The sequence below is a fragment of the Trachemys scripta genome, chromosome 2, assembly GCF_013100865.1.
Source record: "Trachemys scripta elegans isolate TJP31775 chromosome 2, CAS_Tse_1.0, whole genome shotgun sequence".
Classification (NCBI taxonomy): Eukaryota; Metazoa; Chordata; order Testudines; family Emydidae; genus Trachemys; species Trachemys scripta.
In genome coordinates this window covers 65,606,275-65,626,360 of record NC_048299.1, presented here as the reverse complement: position 1 = coordinate 65,626,360, position 20,086 = coordinate 65,606,275, and the positions used below count along the sequence as shown (strand labels likewise).

The window sequence follows — 20,086 nt, the reverse complement described above, 5'->3', positions numbered from 1 at the left end:
AATAAGGTAGGCCGTGGGGCCTCCGGTAGCCAGATTCCAGACATTCAGGGGTTGAAGTGGCAATGTTCCACTGGAATGCTAGCACTTCAGAAGCAAAGTACTTGGTACAAGAGCAGCACTGAAGGTATTTTTTTTCTTCTGAGTACCAGCATCAAAGCAATTAAAGACCTTCTGGATTTTCCTAACTGAAGTCATATTCCAATCGGAAGACCTACCTACAAGAAAAGCATCTCCTCTCTGCTCTATATTTAGAAATATTTCTGTACTTCACTGTAACAAGATACACAATAATTTGCCGTTCCAGGTTCTTAGTAATGAAATTACTGCAAAATGCTGCACAATACTTGACAGTAACTTAAAAATAAGTGTAGTACCTCAATTTGTGGTGTTAATGTCTACCTTGTGTGTGTCATTATGTTCAGAAAAGGTATGAAAAATAAATATTTAATGTAGCTTATTCCACAAAAAATTCATTGTCTTTTGTTTTGAATTGCCTTATACCTAAGGTACCAGTGCCCAACAGAGGCAATAGAGACTGCGGCTTTTCGGGTACCAGAACTGAAAATATTAGTCAACTGTGTTGAAGTAGTTCTTCAACTCCATCATTTCAAATTATGCAACCTGTGCACTAAGCATTGCAATGCCAGATGCTGCCTCTTTGCTGGACAACATATAACATGTTTACTCTCCATAACGTTTGAGCAATTACCATTCACTGGATATATTTGGAAGGGCTCGTGGCACCACCAGTCTATCCCTGTGATACCATATGCATGCCATAGTTTGCACCCGATGACTGCACCCGATGTAGTCAAGCACATTAGAAAGGATGCAAAAGGTCCATGCAGCAGCTGAAGTCAACAGGCTAATTAGAATTGCCCCTAGAGATTCCCAGGAAGCACATATCAGCACACCACCCTTGGAAAGAGGAAGTGTGCTTCTCCCTCCCCTTCCACACACACGCTACTGTCTGGGCATGAAATGGTTGGCAGAAATGTGAAAAGCTATCTGCAGCTGAGAGGTGTATCCAGGTAGGGGAGGGAGCCACTAAGCTCCCAGGTAGGTTTGCCAGGAGTCCAGTCGAAAAGGGGACCTGGCAGGGGTGCCGGAACAGGGGGCCAAGGGGTCATGGTCCCATCACTTAAAAGCATAGCCCTCCCACTTTTTACCAGCCATAAGAGTGAGCAAAAGTGGGGAAGGAGCGGAGAGGAGCGAGTGGGGGTAAGGGAGTGCGGCCTTGGAGGAAGGGGCGACATGGGGGTGCGGCCTCACGGGAAGAGGCAGCACAGGGGCCAGGCCATAGTTCGGGCACCAGTGGCCCCTCCAATTTTAGGGAACTTCCGCCACTTCTGGACCTGGCAATGTCCAATCAGTACTGCTGACCAGACATTAAAAGTCCAGTTATTGGAGTAACTGCAATCAGCCTCCCTGCTGAGAGGGCAGGACGAGCAGAAGCTGCTGCCTGGAGGAGCTTCCCAGCTGCTGATGGAGAGAACTGGCTCCCGAATCCACAGCTCAAACATTTGGTGGAGAGGTAGATACCGGCACCGCTGCCCAGGGGGGATCCTATTCATCCTACCAGCCTGTGCCCTGATTGCCCCTGCCTCATCCCCTTGCTCTGGGGACCAACACCCCCTCCTGCCCCACTGTGCCCCTATTGCCCCCCCCGTCCCAGCCCCTCACTCCTTCTCTGAGCCAAAACCTGACCGCTGTGCCCCGACTGGGCAGACTCCGCATCAGCTCCTCCCAGCTTGGCTCTGTAGATGGCAAATAAGTCCCGGGGGAGGGGGAAGCGAGAATAGAGGAAGAGTGGGAGAGAAGTGAGCAGGGGCAGAGTCTCGGGGGAAAGAGGAGGGGCCGGGGCAGGGCCTTAGGAGAAGAGGCAGGGCAGGGATGTCCGGTTTTCAGCTATTAGAAAGTTGGCAACCCTACTCCCAGGAGATGAGTCTGTATGTGGCAAAAAGGAGGGTCAGTTTTGGAGATGGGGAGCTATGGGAGGGACTTATAGGAACAATTTTTTCCAATAATTTTTTTTTTTCAAATAAGCAGAGGTCTGGAGGGATTTATGTTAATTCTAATGAATTTTAGGCTATACTTCACTAGACCTGCTAAATCAACCACCAATGCATCAATCGCCGCACTTCGAACCCCCCGTAAGTGTAGACAAGGCCTAAGAAAAATACCCGAATATACACCAGTATCTGGAAGACCACAGATATCCAGCTTATCTGGAGAAGCACTCATATTTTTCACATACTGACAAGCATGAGTCCTACTTTTGTTTTAGTCACTCAATGGCTGTGGAACCTGTTTATGTTTAGTTACTAGGAAGAAAAGGCAGAGGTTTGAGTGATGCCTGTGAACCAAGGATACTCTCTGTTGTAAACCTTTCCAGGGTTTACAACAAAGAGTATCTTTTGGAGTATGTCTACACTACAACACCAAGTCTCAGAGCCCAGATCAGGTGACTCAGACTCTCTGGGCTTGGGCTATAAAATTGCAGTGTAGACATTTGGGCTCAAAGTGGGCCTCGGGCTCTGAGATCCTCCCCCCTTGCAGAGTCTCTGAGGCTGGGCCACAGCCTGAGCCCGAACGCCTAGACTGCAATTGTACAGCCCTGCAGTCCAACTCAGCTGACCTGGGCCAGCCACGGCTGGGCCACCAATCTTTTATTGCAGTGTAGACATACCCTTTAAGATTGTTTGATACCATATTTTTTCTTAGGATGCAGAGAAAGACAAAACCTGATGCCACCCAGATTGCCCATACATGCTTTGTGGAAAAGTCAGCGTTGCCATGAAACTGCTAATTTTTGCAATTCCTAATTTATAACTGTAAATGTGGAACCTTGGCATTGCACTAATGCAAGTTATTTGTGAGAGAAAGAAAGAACAGCCTGGAATATAACAAAGCATCATTAAGGAAAATTCAAAAGTAATAAAGAAGCTCTGAAAAACAGAAACCAGAATATTTTTTTAAAAGGGACTTGGATTTGATCCAACCATTTTATCCCTCTGTGTCTGTCAGAACTGTTTTTTTTTTCCCACTCAGACCCAAGCACGTCTCTAACAAAAGGCAATGTTTAATGCTATAAAAAAGCCACTCAAATATTAAGCTTGTAGCTGTGTCAATCATATCTAATAAAAATAGTAAGAAAAGCTGGGCTAAAGAATTCTAAGACAATTTCCTATGAGCATCAGTGAACATTTCACATAAGCACACAATACAATGTTTACTCCAAATCCTGAAATCCATAAACAGCGAGTAACTACACAAACTTTAGTATCACACAATAATTAACACCAAAGATGCAAACAAACAGATGTACGAATAGTGATAACAGCTCAGTTAAACTGCCAGATTTAAATATCAACCCTCCCACAGAACATAAAATGTGTTCAGTGGCAGATTTTTTCTGCCCTCAGTTGTACTTCCTAACCTAGCCAGATCTTTTGAAACAGATGTTCAATTCTTTTGTTCTAATATTCCAGAGATCTCTCTCTCAAACAAACACTAACATTTAAAAACTCAGCATAAAGCACCAGATACAGCATAAAAGCTCGGTCACAACACAGCAGCACAACCTGAACAAGGTTCTCTTGATAACTAAGCCTTCATTATGGATCCTGACAGTGCAAATATTTTACATTGAATACTCAGTGTGCATTCCTTAGTGGCTTAAATTACATCCCGTTGAGTTATTTTGAGTCTTCCACCGTGTTTTATTCACTCATTTCTTTCTCTGGCCCTCTCACGATGTTTTTTCTTTTTACATGTCACTCATCTGCTTTTTGTTAGAAAGGAAACTATGAAATTACCTCCTCAAAAACTTAATTTAGCTTCAAAAGCAGTCTTGAGGGGGGGAGTTGTCTGGGGGGGAATATCTGATCTAGTACAACCAGTTCTTGTATTGATTTTTCTAGGCCATCTGCAGGGCTCTAATAAAGGACACTTAAAATACTTTCATTTTCCCCTGCCTTACCACAGCCTTCAAGAACTTTGGTTCTGAGCCTCATCCTTCCAACCCAGGGGACATTAACACTGTTCCTTAAATGGCCACAATAGGTGATTGTGTATGCTATCTCAGAAGCATCCCCAACCCATGCTGGAAAGATCTGGATTAGTACAAAATTTAGCAATTACAATGCACTTTACTTGTTAAAAGCAATGTAAAAAATATGAACATTTGAATCCTCATGATACCTCTACATTATGTGTAATTAAAGTATTAAGACTAGGAAAGTATGTTGTCCAGGAACCAAGAATAACCAAAAACAACTTTAGACATTTTAATATTATTTGCTGTCCAACAGACAAATGGCTGACCTGCACTTTAGAACCTTGTACACTGACACTACATCCAAAATGAGTCTGAAAATAGCATGCTTCAGGTACTCTATTAATAGCTCCATGGTTGTTTGTTTTAACTGTGGAATTACAATGTTAAGATTACAAAATGAAGCATTCAAAAGTCAGAAAATGACAAACTTAAGGTTGCACATGCAACCTCTCATCTAAGGTTCTAAAAATGCTTAAAGATTAATGAGTGATGTTTCACAATACCTCACATGCTAAGAAATAGTATCCCCATTTTAAAGATGGTGAAATAAGCACAGATAGGTACAAATTCTGAGCTAGATTAGCTGTAAATTAAAAGACCCTAGGACTCTTAGAATTAGCTCTTTGAGCTAGGCATTGTCCTTGGCTCTTTGAAGAGGACTGGCCTATTTAGTAATTAAAGGGGGAGTAGGATGTAATAGGTTTATTGCGAAATTCCAGGGGGCGGAACAAAAACCTTACACAACACTATCCTTCCCTCAGATTTAGAAAGAAAAGTTATACAAGTCTGTTTAGGGTGTCTAAATTTAGCTGTCAGCTCTCCCCAGCAAGCAGTAACCTCAAATCGATGATAAACTCTTACACAAGAAGCTTCATGGGGACAAAAACAAAAATGTTGATAACTTTGCAAAAGTTATTCCTAATTGTTCCTATTCAAATTTAGAGTATCCTCCATGAAAATATATAACATTGAGAAGAATCACACAGATATTAAGAGGGGAATAGAACCATTTGTCAAAAGGATTCTGTAGAGCCCTTAGATTTCTGAGGACAAATTTTAGAATCTGATTTATTCCTATTTTGCTGTTACTTTTATAGTAGCTGTAGGCTAATATGGACCTGTTTCCCCTCCCTCCCCGAATACACATTTAAGTCAGTGGCTGATTTTTTTTATTTACTTTAATGGAAGTTAGATTGGGCTCAAGAAACCTTGTTAGATGGGTTTGCACAGCTTTTAAACTGATATTGAGAAAGCATTAAACATCTGAGCCTATGGAACTATACATAGTCCAGAGAACAACTCTAACCCTTTTTCACCCACTAATTTATCATTCAGATAAGCTTTCAAAAGTTATACTTCCAGACTACAAAGCTAAGCAAAAGGTAGGACAGTCAAGGGTCATCTCAAGCAGTCCTATAAAGCAGGTAACATTAACCAAGACAGAAATATGACACTAAATAGATATGTCATTAGCTCCTATTTTCACATGAAATGGGACTCCATCTGAGCACAGGGGTCCACCCTCCCTGAGCTCACCGCAGGATCTGAACATTACAGAAGTAGTGCACAACTAGAACCTGATGAGAAGCAATGTGGTCCAGCGGATAGAGCATGGAGCTGGGACTCAGGGGAGCTGGGTTCTACTCTAACTCTAATTTTCTTGTGACACACTTCACCTCTTCAGTCCCCTCCCACCTTTTGTCTGTCTCAATTATTTAGACTAAGCTCTTCAGGGCAGGGACTGTTTCCTACTATGGCCTGGTCTGCACTTAAAATTTAGGGTGACATATCTACGACACTCAGGGATGTGAAAAATGTTTTTGTCAAGCTAGCTACTGTCACTTTAGAAGGTGGTATTCTTACAGCAATAGAAAAACCCTTTCTGTCTCTACAGGCTGCATTTACACTAACGTGCTGCTTTAATACCCACAGTATATCCATTGTCTAAGTGTTTGTACAGTGCCAAACTCCATGGGGCTCCAGTCGCAGTTGTGACCTCTAGGCATTACTGTGCTATATATAAATAAGAATAAAAAATAATCCTGTTTTAATATATAGAAAATGTAAGAGTACAAAAATATTACATACTTAAAGACATTTATAGAGCTCCCAATGAGACTTGGTTTACATCACATGAAGGAACATGTATAAAAAGCAAATGATTTTTCCTCCTACAATCTTCACTAAATGCATTTATGAGTGTAAGTCACACCGTGCTATTTTCATACTAATGATTGCCAAGCTTGCATTCAAATGATCAAATCGCATGCTGGGCAAAATAAATATTTATGAATTCATTCATATTTATAATAGTGTCCATTTCAATGCACTACAAAGCATACCAATGTAAAGGGGGCTTTTAATTCATTTTAATTGTATTCTATTTTGCCTTTCTAAAGTAAATTGTGCACTTTAACTTGAGATTTTAGAGCAAAGGTGGGCAAATTACGGCCCGCAGGCCACATCCGGCTCGCGGGACCCTCCTGCCCGGCCCCTCAGTTCCTGGCCCGGGAGGCTAGTCCCTTCCCCCGCAGCCTCAGCTCAGTGTGCCGCCGGCACAATGCTCTGGGCAGCGGGCTGCGAGTTCTTGCCGGGCACTGCAGCTGCAGAGCCGTGGCCTGACCCGGTGCTCTGTGCTGCATGGTGGCGTGGCTGGCTCCAGCCGGGCGGCGTGGCTGCCTGCCCTGGTGCTCTGGGCAGCACGGCTGTAGCGCCGCCAGCCACCGGTGCTCCAGACAGCGCAGTAAAGGGGCAGGGAACGGGGGTGTTGGATAGAGGGCAGGGGAGTTCGGGGTGGTGATCAGGGGGCAGGGGTGGTCAGAGGGCAGGGAACAGGAGGGTTGAATGGGGGCAGGGGTCACAGGGGAGCAGTCAGGAAGGAGGGGGTTGGATGGGGCGGCAGGGGGCAGTCAGGGGTAGGAGGTCCGGGGGCGGTCAGGGGACAGGGAGGGGTGGATGGGGCAGGAGTCCCGGGGGGGGCCGTCAGGCAGTGAGAAGCAGGGGGGATCAGATAGGGAGCGGGGGCTGGGCCATGCCTGGCTGTTTGGGGAGGCACAGCCTCCCCTAATGGGCCCTCCATACAATTTCGGAAACCCGATGTGGCCCTCAGGCCAAAAAGTTTGCCCGCTTTTTTTAAAAGTACACCACATAGAAAGTATATTAAAATTAATGAAGACAGTTTTTGTAAAAACATTTGTAGTCCTGAGTATATGGTTATTTTTATCATCTTGTTTTCTAGTAAAAGTGCTTTGTCTTTCCCATGCCCTGCCTCTCCTTTGTATCCTCCTTAAGGGATAGTCCGATCTTTCCTTTTTTCTCTCCACCAAAAGCCCTGCACACCGCATCATAGACACTCTCCCTGCAGAGTTTGCCAGTGCCTCTCAAAGATGAGCCAGAGGGCATCATTAGAGAGCAATAGCAGTAAGGTATGAACAGCCTACTTCCAGAGAAGCAAAGGGTGGAAATAGAGCATTGTGAAAGTCTTATCTCCTGCAAAGCAACATTTGCTACCAGACAGGCCCACACTCTAGTCTTCCTCCATTCAATGTTCTCACTATCTCTGATCCTTCCTGTGTTGTCATGTCTCTTCAGACCTAATCAATGTTCTCTCTTCCTTTGCTACTTACAGCACCTCAAAGGTTAAGATTCTAATAAATTCTATCTTGCTGACTGCTGTGATGCACGCTGGAGTGGGAGAAGAGAAAAATACAAGGACTAGAGAATGCCAAACATGCTGAGTGACAGGCACATTCCCTGCGCTCTTTAAGGTGAACTATACATAGATTTACTCTTTTGTTACAGGATTCACATATGCTTACTGCATGAATGAGAACACTAATTACATACTTCAGTGATCTGAGAGCTTGTGAAATCAAACACAAAAATTAATCAAAAGTTGAGACATAAAGCATGAAAATTCAAAGTTGACCTCTTCACTGTTGCAACCTCCTGCAAATACTATTTCTTTTATAGCCCCATCACTATGGTACCTGAACACCTGCCAAATATTTAGAAATAGCAATCGCTCCCTTTCTTCCTTCCCTCCCGGCCTAAAGGAGAAAAAGCTTAATTCGTTCATAGGAAACTTATTATTTGTTTGCTTGCTTGTGTTTGTGGGTAGGAGGAGTGTTGTGTCAACAAATTGTTCAGGGAGAGCTAAATCAAAGCAATTCATTTCACATTTAATTCTGAAAGTGGTCATTCTCTGTTCATTCTTATGGGAGTGAGTTCCATCATCAATTTCAGCCCTCATGAAGGTTCCATCGCCTGCATTCAGAAGCCTCTTGCTCCTACTACCAGTCAACACTTTCACTGTGCTGGTGAAACGCAGATGTTATGAATGGCCATGGCTATAGAAGAAACAATCTCTCAGGTAACTAGAGCCAATCTCACTGAGGCTTTGACTACACATGCTGCTCTTTTAAATTCTACTTGACCCCTGCAATAAGGCCATCTGCTTTATAACTGCTCTACATTTTCTCAGTTTTCTTTTTCATGTTCACCTCAATTCTTCTAGTAATGATTTCAGTACTGTAAATAATTTAAATGAGCTAAGTGCTCATCAGAGGTGCTGGATTAATGACCCCAGAGACTAATGTAGCCTATTTCCCCACAGAAGCAAAGGCAATGGCAGCGTCAACTTCTCCAATATGCCTAAATCACGACCAGTAAGGATAAGCTTGTGGGAGTTAAGAGGCTGCACTCACTCCTTTACTTCTCTGCCAAGACTGCGGAGGAGAGTGCCAATTCTAGCAGAGGCTTTTGTGATGCCAACAGCTCCCCACTGGGAACCAAGCTAAAACCATCAAACAGCCATCCCTGCTCCCTGGGTAACAAGTGTTTTAAAAAGATTAATAAAATCAAGAGCTTCAAGACGCAGTCTCTAACGGTGTTTGAATGAATGCGCATAGCCTGGCCTCTTTTCTCTAGAGCAAGAGGAGAAGAACTTTAGGATGAGCCCTAGGAAAGCTCCTCTACCACTGGCTGCTCGGCTCTGACCTCCTCACATTACTGATAATCCAGTAATGCAATGTTTTTGTCAGCCAGAGGCCGCAGAAGCAACAAGGCGAAGTCCCCGCCTCCTTCAGCTGTCATCCTGTCAAAACAAAGGCGCTGCTGCCAAGCTCAGGGCCCCGGCGGCCCAGGAGTGCAGCTGCAGATCCCAACACTCACCCTGGCCCTGCACCCGTCTCCTCCGTGCAGGGGCCACTGCAGGCATCGGGATCTGCCAGGGCAGCACGTCTTGCAAACACAGGGGGAGGGGGCTTAAAATAACAAGGCAACAGCGTTCAAAGCCGGGGCTTGTCCCGCTGCCAAATCCTGTGTTTACAAGGCAAGCAGCTGCAGCAGCATTTCACCAAACAAATAATACAGTAATGACAGGGGATGGTGTGTGCTGCTGGCCTAAATCGCCTTCCCGTCAGACACGTGCACCGTCTTCCGCACACATACCTGTAGACACCCCCACCCCATCAGCCTCTATTTCTTCAGAAACGGGCAATATTCTCCCATGTCCCGCCCCCACTTTCCTACGGCCAAGTTCCCTCTTCCTGCTGTTCAGGAGAAAGGGAGGGGCTCTCCTCTCGGTCTGATCTTCCATGCAAATGTCACAACAACCACCCACAAAGTGCAAGGGGCACTGGGGGGGGGGGTTGGAAAAAGGGGGGGCGCATTGGGGGCTCTTCCGGGGGGTGAAGGGGGGGGTGGGGGGGGGGGGTGCACGGGATTGTTGCAGGGGGTGAAGATGGCCAGGAGGTGGAGAGGGGTGTAGCGGCAGTGAAGAGATTGCACAGAGGCAAAAGGGGCTCGTTGCAGGGGGTACAGTGGCTGGGAGGGAGTTGCACAAGGGAGAAGTGGGCAGGAGGGGGTTGCTGCAGGGGGGTGTCTGTGGGGGGGTGAAGGTGGTAGGCAGGGGTTTGTACAGGGGAGAAGTGGGCAGGACGGAGATGGCAGGCGGGGGTTCCGAGGTTGATGCAGGGGGTGAAGGTGACGGGGGAGGTGGCAGGATGGGGTGGGTTGTCGCGGGGGTGCACACGGGAGAGCTGGCCGGTGGGTGTTGGGGGGTGGCAGGCTAGGAGAGGGGGGCCCGAAGGCACTGCAGGGGGGGGTGCTTGCTCCCACATACACCATTCCCCAGCTCCATTTTAGGGGCCTCCCTTTTTGCGCCTGATTTCAAACCAAAGACAAACAATCAGGGCGCAGCCGCTTCCGCGCTCCCCAAGCGGCAGGGGCCGAAGCCCGGGGCCGCCCGCAGGCCAGGGACTGGAGCTGCCCGCGGCCCGGCTCGGTACCTTGCAGGCGGAGTAGACGCCCAGCTTCTCCAGCTTCTTGGCCCGGGGAGCGGAGCGGAGCTGCGCCTTCTTCCCCGCGCCGCGGGCCGAGCCGGGCTCCCCGCCGCCCCCGGGGCTCTCAGCGGCGGCGGCAGCGCGGGCCGGTCCGCAGGCAGCCAGCCCCCCCGCGGCCGGAGAGCCCTGCTGCAGCCCTCCGGCCCCGCCGCCTCCTGCCGCCCCGGCCCCGCCAGCCTCGGACATGCCGCCGCCGTCTCCGGCCCGGAACCCGGCAGGAGCCGCCCGTCCGGCAGCTCCCTCCGCGCCCGGCTCGGTGCGCCGAGCTCTAGACCCTCCCCTTCCCCGCTCAGCCGCCGGCTGCTCCCCCGGGGGGAGGGACTGGCCGCGCCGCGGGCGGCCCCTCTGGAGCCGGGAGGCGGGGAGCAGCGGTAGCCCGGGAGGGCCGCCCCTTGTGCTCCCGGGCCCACACCTCCCAGCGCACGGGGCTCCGCCAGCTCAAGGAGGGAGGCACCGACCTGCTAGCGGGGGGGCACTTGCCCTGCCCGCCGGGAGCATCGCCAGCCACTCAGTCCAGCTGTCTGCGGCAGCCCAGCGCTCCCAGCCCCCGTCCTCCAGGAGCAAGCAGGGTGCGTGCAATATCGGCTTTGTTGTGTTCCCTCCCCCAGAAAAAACAATAAAGCCCAAACCCGGCCTGAGTGGAGACTTAAGATCGCTGCTGCAGTGTTTTTCTTGCATGGCAAAAAGTATAAAGGAAGGGAAGCAATTCCCACATACACACCGCACCGTCCACGCACGAGCTACTGCCAGCAGCCACACTCCTGCTCTCAAGCGCTCCCTTCCAATTCACCAACACCCTGCCTGCACGGGACAGTCCGCCGCCTCAAACTCCACTCTCACCCCAACTCCTAAAGCGACACGTAAGAATTTATGCCCTCCAGAGAAAGAAGGCAATATTTATGAGAGTCAACGTTTCTTACCCTTCCACAGTGGTTTTAAACCTGGGGTCCAAAGAACATAGGGGTCTGCAGACTATGTCTAAGATTTCTAAAGGGGTTTGCACCTCCATCTGAACTGTTTTAGGAGGTCTGCAAAAGCAAAATGGTTGAAAACCACTGCTCTACCACAACCACTAAGTTCTATTTTATGTTTACTTTATGGCTTTCCAATAATAGTCAATACATACTACTAAACCTCCCACACAAATAGACTTAATCAATACATATATGCAGGGCCGGCTCCAGCATTTTTGCTGGCGAAGTGTGGGGGGGGAGATAAAGCCGATCGGCGGCACTTCGGGGGCAGCTCAATCTTGCCGCTTCAGCCTTCAGTGGCAATTCAGCGGCGAGTCCTTTGCTCCCTGAAAGACCCGCCGCTGAATTGCCCCCGAAGACCCTGACCTGCTGCCCCTTTCCATTGGCCGCCCCACCTGCTTCCTTCGCTGATGCCTGGAGCCAGCCCTGTATATATGCTATTACAAAACCTAGATTAAAATAAAGTTAAGATTGAGTGCATATCTGTAAATTAACAGTAAACAACATCAGAGGCATAATATTGTGATTATCCCCCAAACAAGCTGAGAACCCAGGAAATGGAGGATTAAGGTTAAATTTAAAAGAAATGCAAATATTTTAAGGGGGGGAACTACCTAAGCACCCCATGACCTTAACTCTATTAGCTTAACTCTAGCTAATGACACCATGCAATAGCCACATAATTGTGACATGCATAAGTGTTTGTACTCCTAGGCTAAATTAAACTAATATTTAGCCAAGCTTGCAAGGCCTTGTGTTCAACTCGGTAGCATTTCTGTCTGTAACATGATACCTTTTGAACATCACATCAGATCAATTCCAAGATTTCAGGGAATGTTCTAGGCATCAGTAGGTACTACCTTACTGATTTGGGGGAAAACAAGAAAGGGGAACATGGGGGACACATGGAGATTCTGTCATCTGTGTAGCAGCGTCACAGCCTCACGCACCTCTGCAAGTGTCTGTAGATCAAAGAGCTGGTTAAGGACAGCCATTAATACTTTCCAGCATAACCATACCCCTAACTCATCCCTGCCCATCCTCTCAATAGAGTCTAATGCAGGGGTCAGCAACCTTTCAGAAGTGGTGTGCCGAGCCTTCATTTATTCACTCTAATTTAAGGTTTCGCGTGCCAGTAATACATTTGAATGTTTTTAGAAGGTCTCTTTCTAGAAGTCTATAATATATAACTAAACTATTGTTGTATGTAAAGTAAATAAGGTTTTTAAAATGTTTAAGAAGCTTCATTTAAAATTAAATTAAAATGCAGAGCCTCCCAGACCGGTGGCCAGGACCCGGGCAATGTGAGTGCCACTGAAAATCAGCTCGCGTGCCGCCTTTGGTACGCTTGCCATAGGTTGCCTACTCCTGGTCTAATGTTATGAGTAAGGCTATGAGTATGTCACAGAGGTTGCGGAAGTCTTGGAATCCCTGACTTTCAGAGACCTCCCTGACATAGGGGCCACACAGCAGCCCAGCCACCACCGGCAGCGGGGGACCCTCCGGCAGCAGCCCAGTGGCCTCCCCCCAGCCCCCGCCAGCGGCAGAGGAATCCCCTGGAACTCTCCAGGCCCCACTGGCGGTAGGGGAATTCCCCAGAGTGCCGCAGCCACCAGCAGGGTATCCCCTGAACGCCACAGCCTCCATGGGTGGCGAGGGATGCCCTGGAGCGCCCAAGCCCCCGCCGGCGGACCCGCAGCTCCCAGCCCACCGGTCAAGGGTTCCTCCAAGCTCCTAGCCACTGCATGTAGTGGTGCAGGGTGCTGGACCCTCCTCCCTCCTCATTTTGTCAGGGATATTATCAGTAAAAGTCAAGGACAGATCACGGCTTCTGTGAATTTTTATTCATTGCCCGTGACCTGTCCATGACTTTTACAAAAAAGATCCATGACAAAATCATAGCCTTATTTATGAGCTAAGGTTAAATCGTATGTGTTGAGCTAGGGGGTTGAAACTGATGTGTAAATTCAGAGGCAGTGCTAGCCCATATTCCCCCCCTCACACATACTCAACACATACAGTTGAACCTCAGAGTTACAGACACCTCGGGAATGGAGGTTGTCCGTAACTCTAAAATGTTGGTAACTCTGCGCAAAGCACAGTTCGGGCTCCAACTCCAGCAGCTGATATTCCAGGCCAGGCTTCAGCAGCAGCTGAGCTCCCTCCTCAGCGCTGGCAGCTTCCTTGCAGGCAGCCTCTTTCCCTGGATTGGACTGAGTTTGCAAAATTGTCCCCCTCCCGGCAGGGTTTGTGTGTGTATGAAAACAGCGTGTCCACCTCCCAGATGGAGGCAGGGGGGAACAGCGCGTCCCCCTCCTAGGGGTGGTGGTGGTGAAAGTGAAGCAGACCCCAGCTGCCTTGGGCTGGCAGCCCCAGCATCTTCACCACCATAGCTGTAAGTGGCTGCCCAGCATGTGGGGGTGAGGGTGGGGGTGGAGTGGGGACAAGCAGCCCAGATATGCCTACCTTTAAGATGCAGTACAGTACAGTATTTGCTTCTTTTTGGTGTGGGAGGGGTGTGTCTCCATTGCTGCCTGATTGATTACTTCCAGTTTCATATGGTGTCCGGTTAACCAGTCAGTCCATAACTCTGGTGTTTGTATATTTGAGGTTCTGCTGTACTAAAAAAAGCTAACAGAGGGCCTCCTTGAGCTGCTCTGGGCACTAAGCAATTGCTTAGTCTGATATGCACAGAGCCTCAAACTTTGACTAGCTGTGGCGGAGAAGGGATAGCTCAGTGGTTTGAACATTGGCCTGCTAAACCCAGGGTTGTGAGCTCAATCCTTGAGGGGGCCCTTTGGGGATTAGTCCTGCTTTGAGTAGGGGGTTGGGTTGGACTAGATGACCTCCTGATGATCTATGATTCTATGTCAAAAACATAGACATGTTGGCCCCATGAATGACTCATCTTTCAGAGAAGAAGACATATAACAGTGGGGATGGGGGCATGTGAATTCTCATAATAGTCATTCTGTGCCCAATAGTGATTTGGGGCAGGATATGCTGTACTCTTCATAGAAAGCAAAGTGGTTGGAACTCAGCTTGAATTGCAAAATTTAGACTCAGCTCTGAGGAACCATGAACAGCAGTTGCATAATAACAAAATCACAATTTAAAAGGTTGTGTGGTTTTTAATTCCTCGGTGTGTGCACTGGAGGCAATAGCACTGGTGCACAGGTGAATCCCAGAGTGCTGTACAGCTGCTATAGTGGTAGGGGTCTACTTGTTTGGACTCGGCACTTGTTGGTTCAGGGCCTGATTATTACCAGGGCCGGCTCTAGGATTTTTGCCGCCCCAAGAGAAAACAATTTTGGCCGCCCCCCCCCCACCCCCCGTTTTTTTCTTTCCCCACCCCCGGCCCCGCCTCAACTCCGCCCCTTCCCCAAATCCCCAGCCCTGCCTCCTCCCCCCCAGGCTCTCAAGCCTAGGAGGGAGGGAGGGAGAGGGAGAGGGAGAAGCAGCGCGTGCACCGTGGCCGCTCGGGGTCTCCCCCTCCCTCCCAGGCTCTCAAACCCGGGAGAGAGGGGGAGATCCCGAGCGGCCGCGGCGCGTGAAACAGCTGATTCGCGCGCCACGTCTGCTCGGGATCTCCCCCTCCCTCCCGGGTTTGAGAGCCTGAGAGGGAGGGCGAGAAGCGGCGCGCGAGCGGCAGCAGCGGAGGTGAGTTAGGGCGACCGGGGCACATTTTTAGGGGCGGCATGGCCCGCGCCAGAATGCCGCCCCTAAAAATGTGCTGCCCCAAGCACCAGCTTGTTTTGCTGGTGCCTAGAGCCGGCCCTGATTATTATACAGGGTAAAGTAAAACTGACTATGCACAAAATGTACAAAATAAACAAAGGGAAAAAATTCCAACTTCTTTCAATTCTTGTAATTATAAGTGATACTTGTAACTGTAAGTGGTACAACATTTTCTGACAAATATGTGATATTCAAGTTAACGGTGTCCTATTAAGATGGCTGGTGACATCCTTTTTTTTTTTTTTTTTTTTTTTTAAAGACAGACTGTCCTGGTGGCCTGGTGGTCATTCAGTACCACATAACACAAAATACCAATAGATAATGTGGACATCAGTTAAAGTTGTTTGTGGAAATTGAACCTCATATTAGCTTACAAATTTAGTCCTTTTAAAAATGCAGTTGTTATAATTTTAGTGTTTTATTTCTTTGATGGATTAAACATAATAATTCTTATCTACTGTACGTTATAAACACCATGTTAGATCATTAAAAGGTCATTTTTAAGCACATTTACTTTTGTCTATTTTTTTCCCTCTCAACTACATTAGTCAATTTCACTTTAAGGTTCTCTAATGCACAATGTAGGTTGCAAACACTATAGTGAAATGTTTATATTTTAAAAAATAATATTTTTCCACTGGACTTAACATTTCTGAGCACATTTCTCTTGGACTTAGGCTTTGTTGAAGTGCCTTCCCCCCTCCCCCCCCCAAATAAAAGCTTCTCTTCAAGATCAGTCATCTTTAGTTTACACTCAGTCTGCAAATTGAGGTTGAAAAGTGCATTGTCTGGCCTGATCCTGCAAACATATATACACTTAACTTTACACACATGAGTAGTCTCACTGACTTCAACGGGACTACTCATGCATAAAGTTAAGCCCATGTTCAAGCACTTGCAGGATCACAGCCTATGTGAATAACTGCTTCAGTCTATCCTCCAAGGTCCTAAAAAGCCTTAAGTGATTTTATTTCAATTTAAAATAAAAGCAAAGATGAAAAATGTTATGAGACACTGCTTTTTATGAAGTGGTTGTTACTTTGTCTAGCATGGTTTATATTCTGTATATGACATTATTCATGTAAGTTTTGTGAAGGGAAAATGAGTTATGTTTCAATGTCATAAATAAAATATGATAGGATATTGGGTATTATGGTTTGAAAGAACACTTTTATTGTTCTTTCATCTTCTATCCCCAGGAGTGTGGTTATCTTGCAGCACCCATATCTTTTTACTTTATTGCTTAATAGACAACGCAAACAATAAATGTAGCAGCCTGTGGTTAGGGAGACAGTTACTATAGTAACAGTTGCAAACACCAGTGTCACTACAAATGCAGAAGTACTACTTAGTGTTACAGAGAGGAATGGCTGCAAAAGAAAACACGTTTTAGCGGTAATAGGTAAGCTTTATAATTTTTCATTCAATAACAAAAACAGGAAATGTGGTATTACATTCTTTATCGTCATTCAAATCCTCTGCTAAAATATTCAGTAAATAAATCAAAGCCTAACACAAATTTGTATTAAACTGCATTGGTGACAGCCAAAATATGCCCACCCATCTCCATCCACTACATTGGCATCTGTAAAATATAAGGGGCTTCACTTCTTGGAAACATTGGGCTAGATCTTCAGTTGGTGTTACTTATCATAGCTCCGATGAAGTCAGCATTGCTATGATATTATGAAGTTCCCTGTTTAGTGTGTCTCACTGATACTCTGGTATCAAGTGTGCTTAATTTATAAGTATAAAAATCGCTTTTCTAACTGAAGTCCATAAACTCAATTTGGGGATTGTAAGTCAAACTAGTTAATTGAGTCATATTTTCCAAGCCTAGAATCATAGAAATGTAGGACCGGAAGGGACCTCAATAGGTCACCTAGTCCAGTCCCCTGCATTGAGGCAGGACTAAGAAGGGAAAATTGTGATCATCTAGTCTGACCTCATGTGTAACACAGGCCATAGAACTTCCCCAAAATAATTCATGGACCAGATCTTTTAGAAACACATCCAATCTTGATTTTAAAATGGTCAGTGATGGTGAATCTGCCAGGACCCTTGGTAAATTGTTCCAATGGTTAATTACTCTCACCATTAACATTTTATGCCTTATTTCCAGTCTCAATTTGTCTAGCTTCAACTTCCAGCCATTGAACCATGTTATACCTTTCTCTCGAGACTGAAGAGCACATTATTAAATATTTGTTTCCTATGTAGGTACTTATCGACTGTAATCAAGTCACCTCTAAATAGATTGAGCTCCTGGGTCTATCACTATAAGGCATGTTTTCTAATCCTGTAATCATTCTTGTGGCTCTTTTCTCTTTACCAACATCCTTCTTGAATTGAGGACAGAAGAGCTGGACACAATATTCCAGCAGTGGTCACACCAGTGCCAAATACAGAGGCAAAATAATATCTCTATTCCTACTTGAGATTCTCCTGTTCATGCATCCAAGGATTGCATTAGACCTTTTTGGTCACAATGTCGCACTGGGAGCTCATGTTCAGCTGATTATCCACTACGGCACCCAAATCTTTTTCAGAATCACCATTTCCTAGGATAGAGTCCCCCATCATATAAATATGCCCTGTGTTCTTTGTTCCGAGATGTATACATTTACAATTAGCCCTTTTAAAATGCACATTGTTTGCTTGTGCCCAGCTTACCAAAAGATCTGGATCCCTCTGTGTCAGTGACCTGTCCTCCTTATTATATGCCACTCTCCCAAATTGCGTGTCATCTACAAACCTTATCAGTGACGATTGTATGTTTTCTTCCAGGCCATTAATCAAAAACAATTGCATAGGGCCAAGAACCAATCCCTGTGGAACCCCACAGGGGCTTCTTTTCTTCTTATTCATCATCAATAATAAAGATGCTGCAAGGTAAATTATACCCCAAATAACATCTGTGAAACCTCACTGTCTTCAAATTCTGCCCTCAGTGACACTTCAGTTGGTTTACATAGGTGTGACTAATTGGCACTAACCAGAAATTAGTGAACAATTCTATTGATGAAAAGCAGAAAGGAGTAGAATCCAGCTCATTCGCTTCTAGCTATAATTCTTATCCTACAAACACAAGCATATGTGTAACTACTCATGTGGTTAGCCCTCTTGACCCCCGTGAGGCCACATGTATGCATTAAGTTAAGCACGTGTGTAAGCATTTGAAGTACCAGGACTTATGTTAGTCCCACAGAGTTAGCAGAAGTAAAAAGCAATATCAACTTATTTTTGTCACTCATGTAAGAAGATAAGACTCTGAATAGACCCAGGGAGCAGATCTGAAGAGCAGGAATGTTATGTTACATAGTCACTTGTCAGAAGAGAACCCCGTTTTTTAACTGCTTGCCCTGCCTAGGAGCACAAGTTGATAATAAGAGCTGGAGATATTTTTATTTACTGACCTTCCTGATAGATTTGCTTTTTCCCAAATATACTAAATTTTTAAAGTAAAAACTGATAAATGGAAGAGAGAGAGAGAGGATCATTACAATATTCCTGGGTAATTTTAGTAATACAAACTACAGGGAAATTATGCAGAACACTATCTTACTGACTTCAGTAAGAGTTTTGACTTATCAAAAACTAAGTGCTTTAGCAGTTGGCCCTAGAAGCGCAGGATATTATGCTACTCTCACCCACAAACCGCTGAGCGTCTTATAAAATCAGCAACTGTGTACAGGTGTTAAGTTCAGAAGCTCATTTAGGAGCTATTTAGCTACACACAATGAGAATTTAAGGACATGGTCAATGTCTTACTATGTATTGTATAAGCCTATAATGTTTTATTTTACAGGATTCAAAGATGGTAGGCTGCCCCATGCATTTTTTGCCCTTCTTCTTTCTCCCCTACTACCTCTCCCATTGTATCCTGCCCACTCCACTGCCCTTTCCAATACCCTTGTCTCTCCCCTTCCTGCCACTACTGTTCTCTGAAAAGCTCATTGTTAGGTAGTAGCATTGTCATAGCTCCCGTCTTCTTCACCTGCTGTTACTCTGAACAGCTCATGGTTGGCTATAGCTCTTAAGTGTCCTGCATCATGCAGGACATCCCATTTCTTAGCACTTTTCCTGGCCCCATCTCAACAGGCTACTTGTCGGCACTGATGTTTTTCTTTCTTAATATCGCCCAGCATATACTACCACCGGGGCAGGTCCATGGGTGCCAGTGGTGGTGGGAGAGTTAGTATATCCTGACCACTGGCATTTTACCAGGCTCAGATAACAGGGAGTTAAAAATGCAGTAGCCAGAATATTCTAGTGCTGCTTCTATTGCTGCCAGCATTGGAACTGCACTGTTGGTATTACAGTGCTGTGAGAGAAAACAAAATGCTAAGGTAGACACAGCCACTTACTTCCGTCAGGTGCATGCAGCTACATTAGGAAAACTTGTATGCCTTTTTCTGCAACTGTCCAGGAAAAGACTTAAAGGTTTTCCTATTGTGGTTACCTCATACCAGTGGTGCAGAAGCCCTTCTGATTTGCTTCAATATCTATGGATCAAATTAACACCACTGCAACCTGCACTGGTGCAAACAAACCAGTGCAAGCTGCAACAGTGCAGTGCATACCTACGAAGCATTCTAAGTGCACCATGTCTATGGCATAGCTGTTACTGGAAGGATTACAGGTTTGTAGGTTGTTGCATCTAACCTACAATGGCCAGCACAGTTCCCGGAATCAGGTGCATAATATCTATAATACATAAGTGTATATTTGCCGCAGTTTTGGTTGGTTCCATTGCCCACTTTGAATAGTTCTGCTCTTCACAAAGAACTGCATGTCCGTCCTAAGGGACTGAGATGACATCCTTTTACACCCTCACGCTTGCAAATGTGATGGTGGAAACTTAGTAGCAACTACTGAATTTGCTGCCATAAAGATAGTAGCATGAAGTCTCAGGCAATATTATGCTGAGTACCATCAGCATTGAGTGTCTGTACTCAAGGAGGGAAGTA

At 46.2% G+C, this 20,086-nt stretch overlaps 1 protein-coding gene across 4 annotated transcripts in view; it reads right to left on the bottom strand.

Moving 5' to 3' along the window:
- KAT2B (lysine acetyltransferase 2B) overlaps positions 1-10,654 on the bottom strand; it is a 64,362-nt gene extending 53,708 nt beyond the window's left edge. Inside the window, exon 1 of one of the 4 annotated variants that reach the window (XM_034760762.1) lies at positions 10,351-10,654. In XM_034760762.1, coding sequence (XP_034616653.1) covers positions 10,351-10,590 — 240 coding nt within the window. In that variant the 5' untranslated portion in view covers positions 10,591-10,654. The remainder of the gene's footprint in view (positions 1-10,350) is intronic. The other 3 variants (XM_034760763.1, XM_034760764.1, XM_034760761.1) reach the window with 3 other exon arrangements.
- Positions 10,655-20,086: the final 9,432 nt, after the last annotated feature.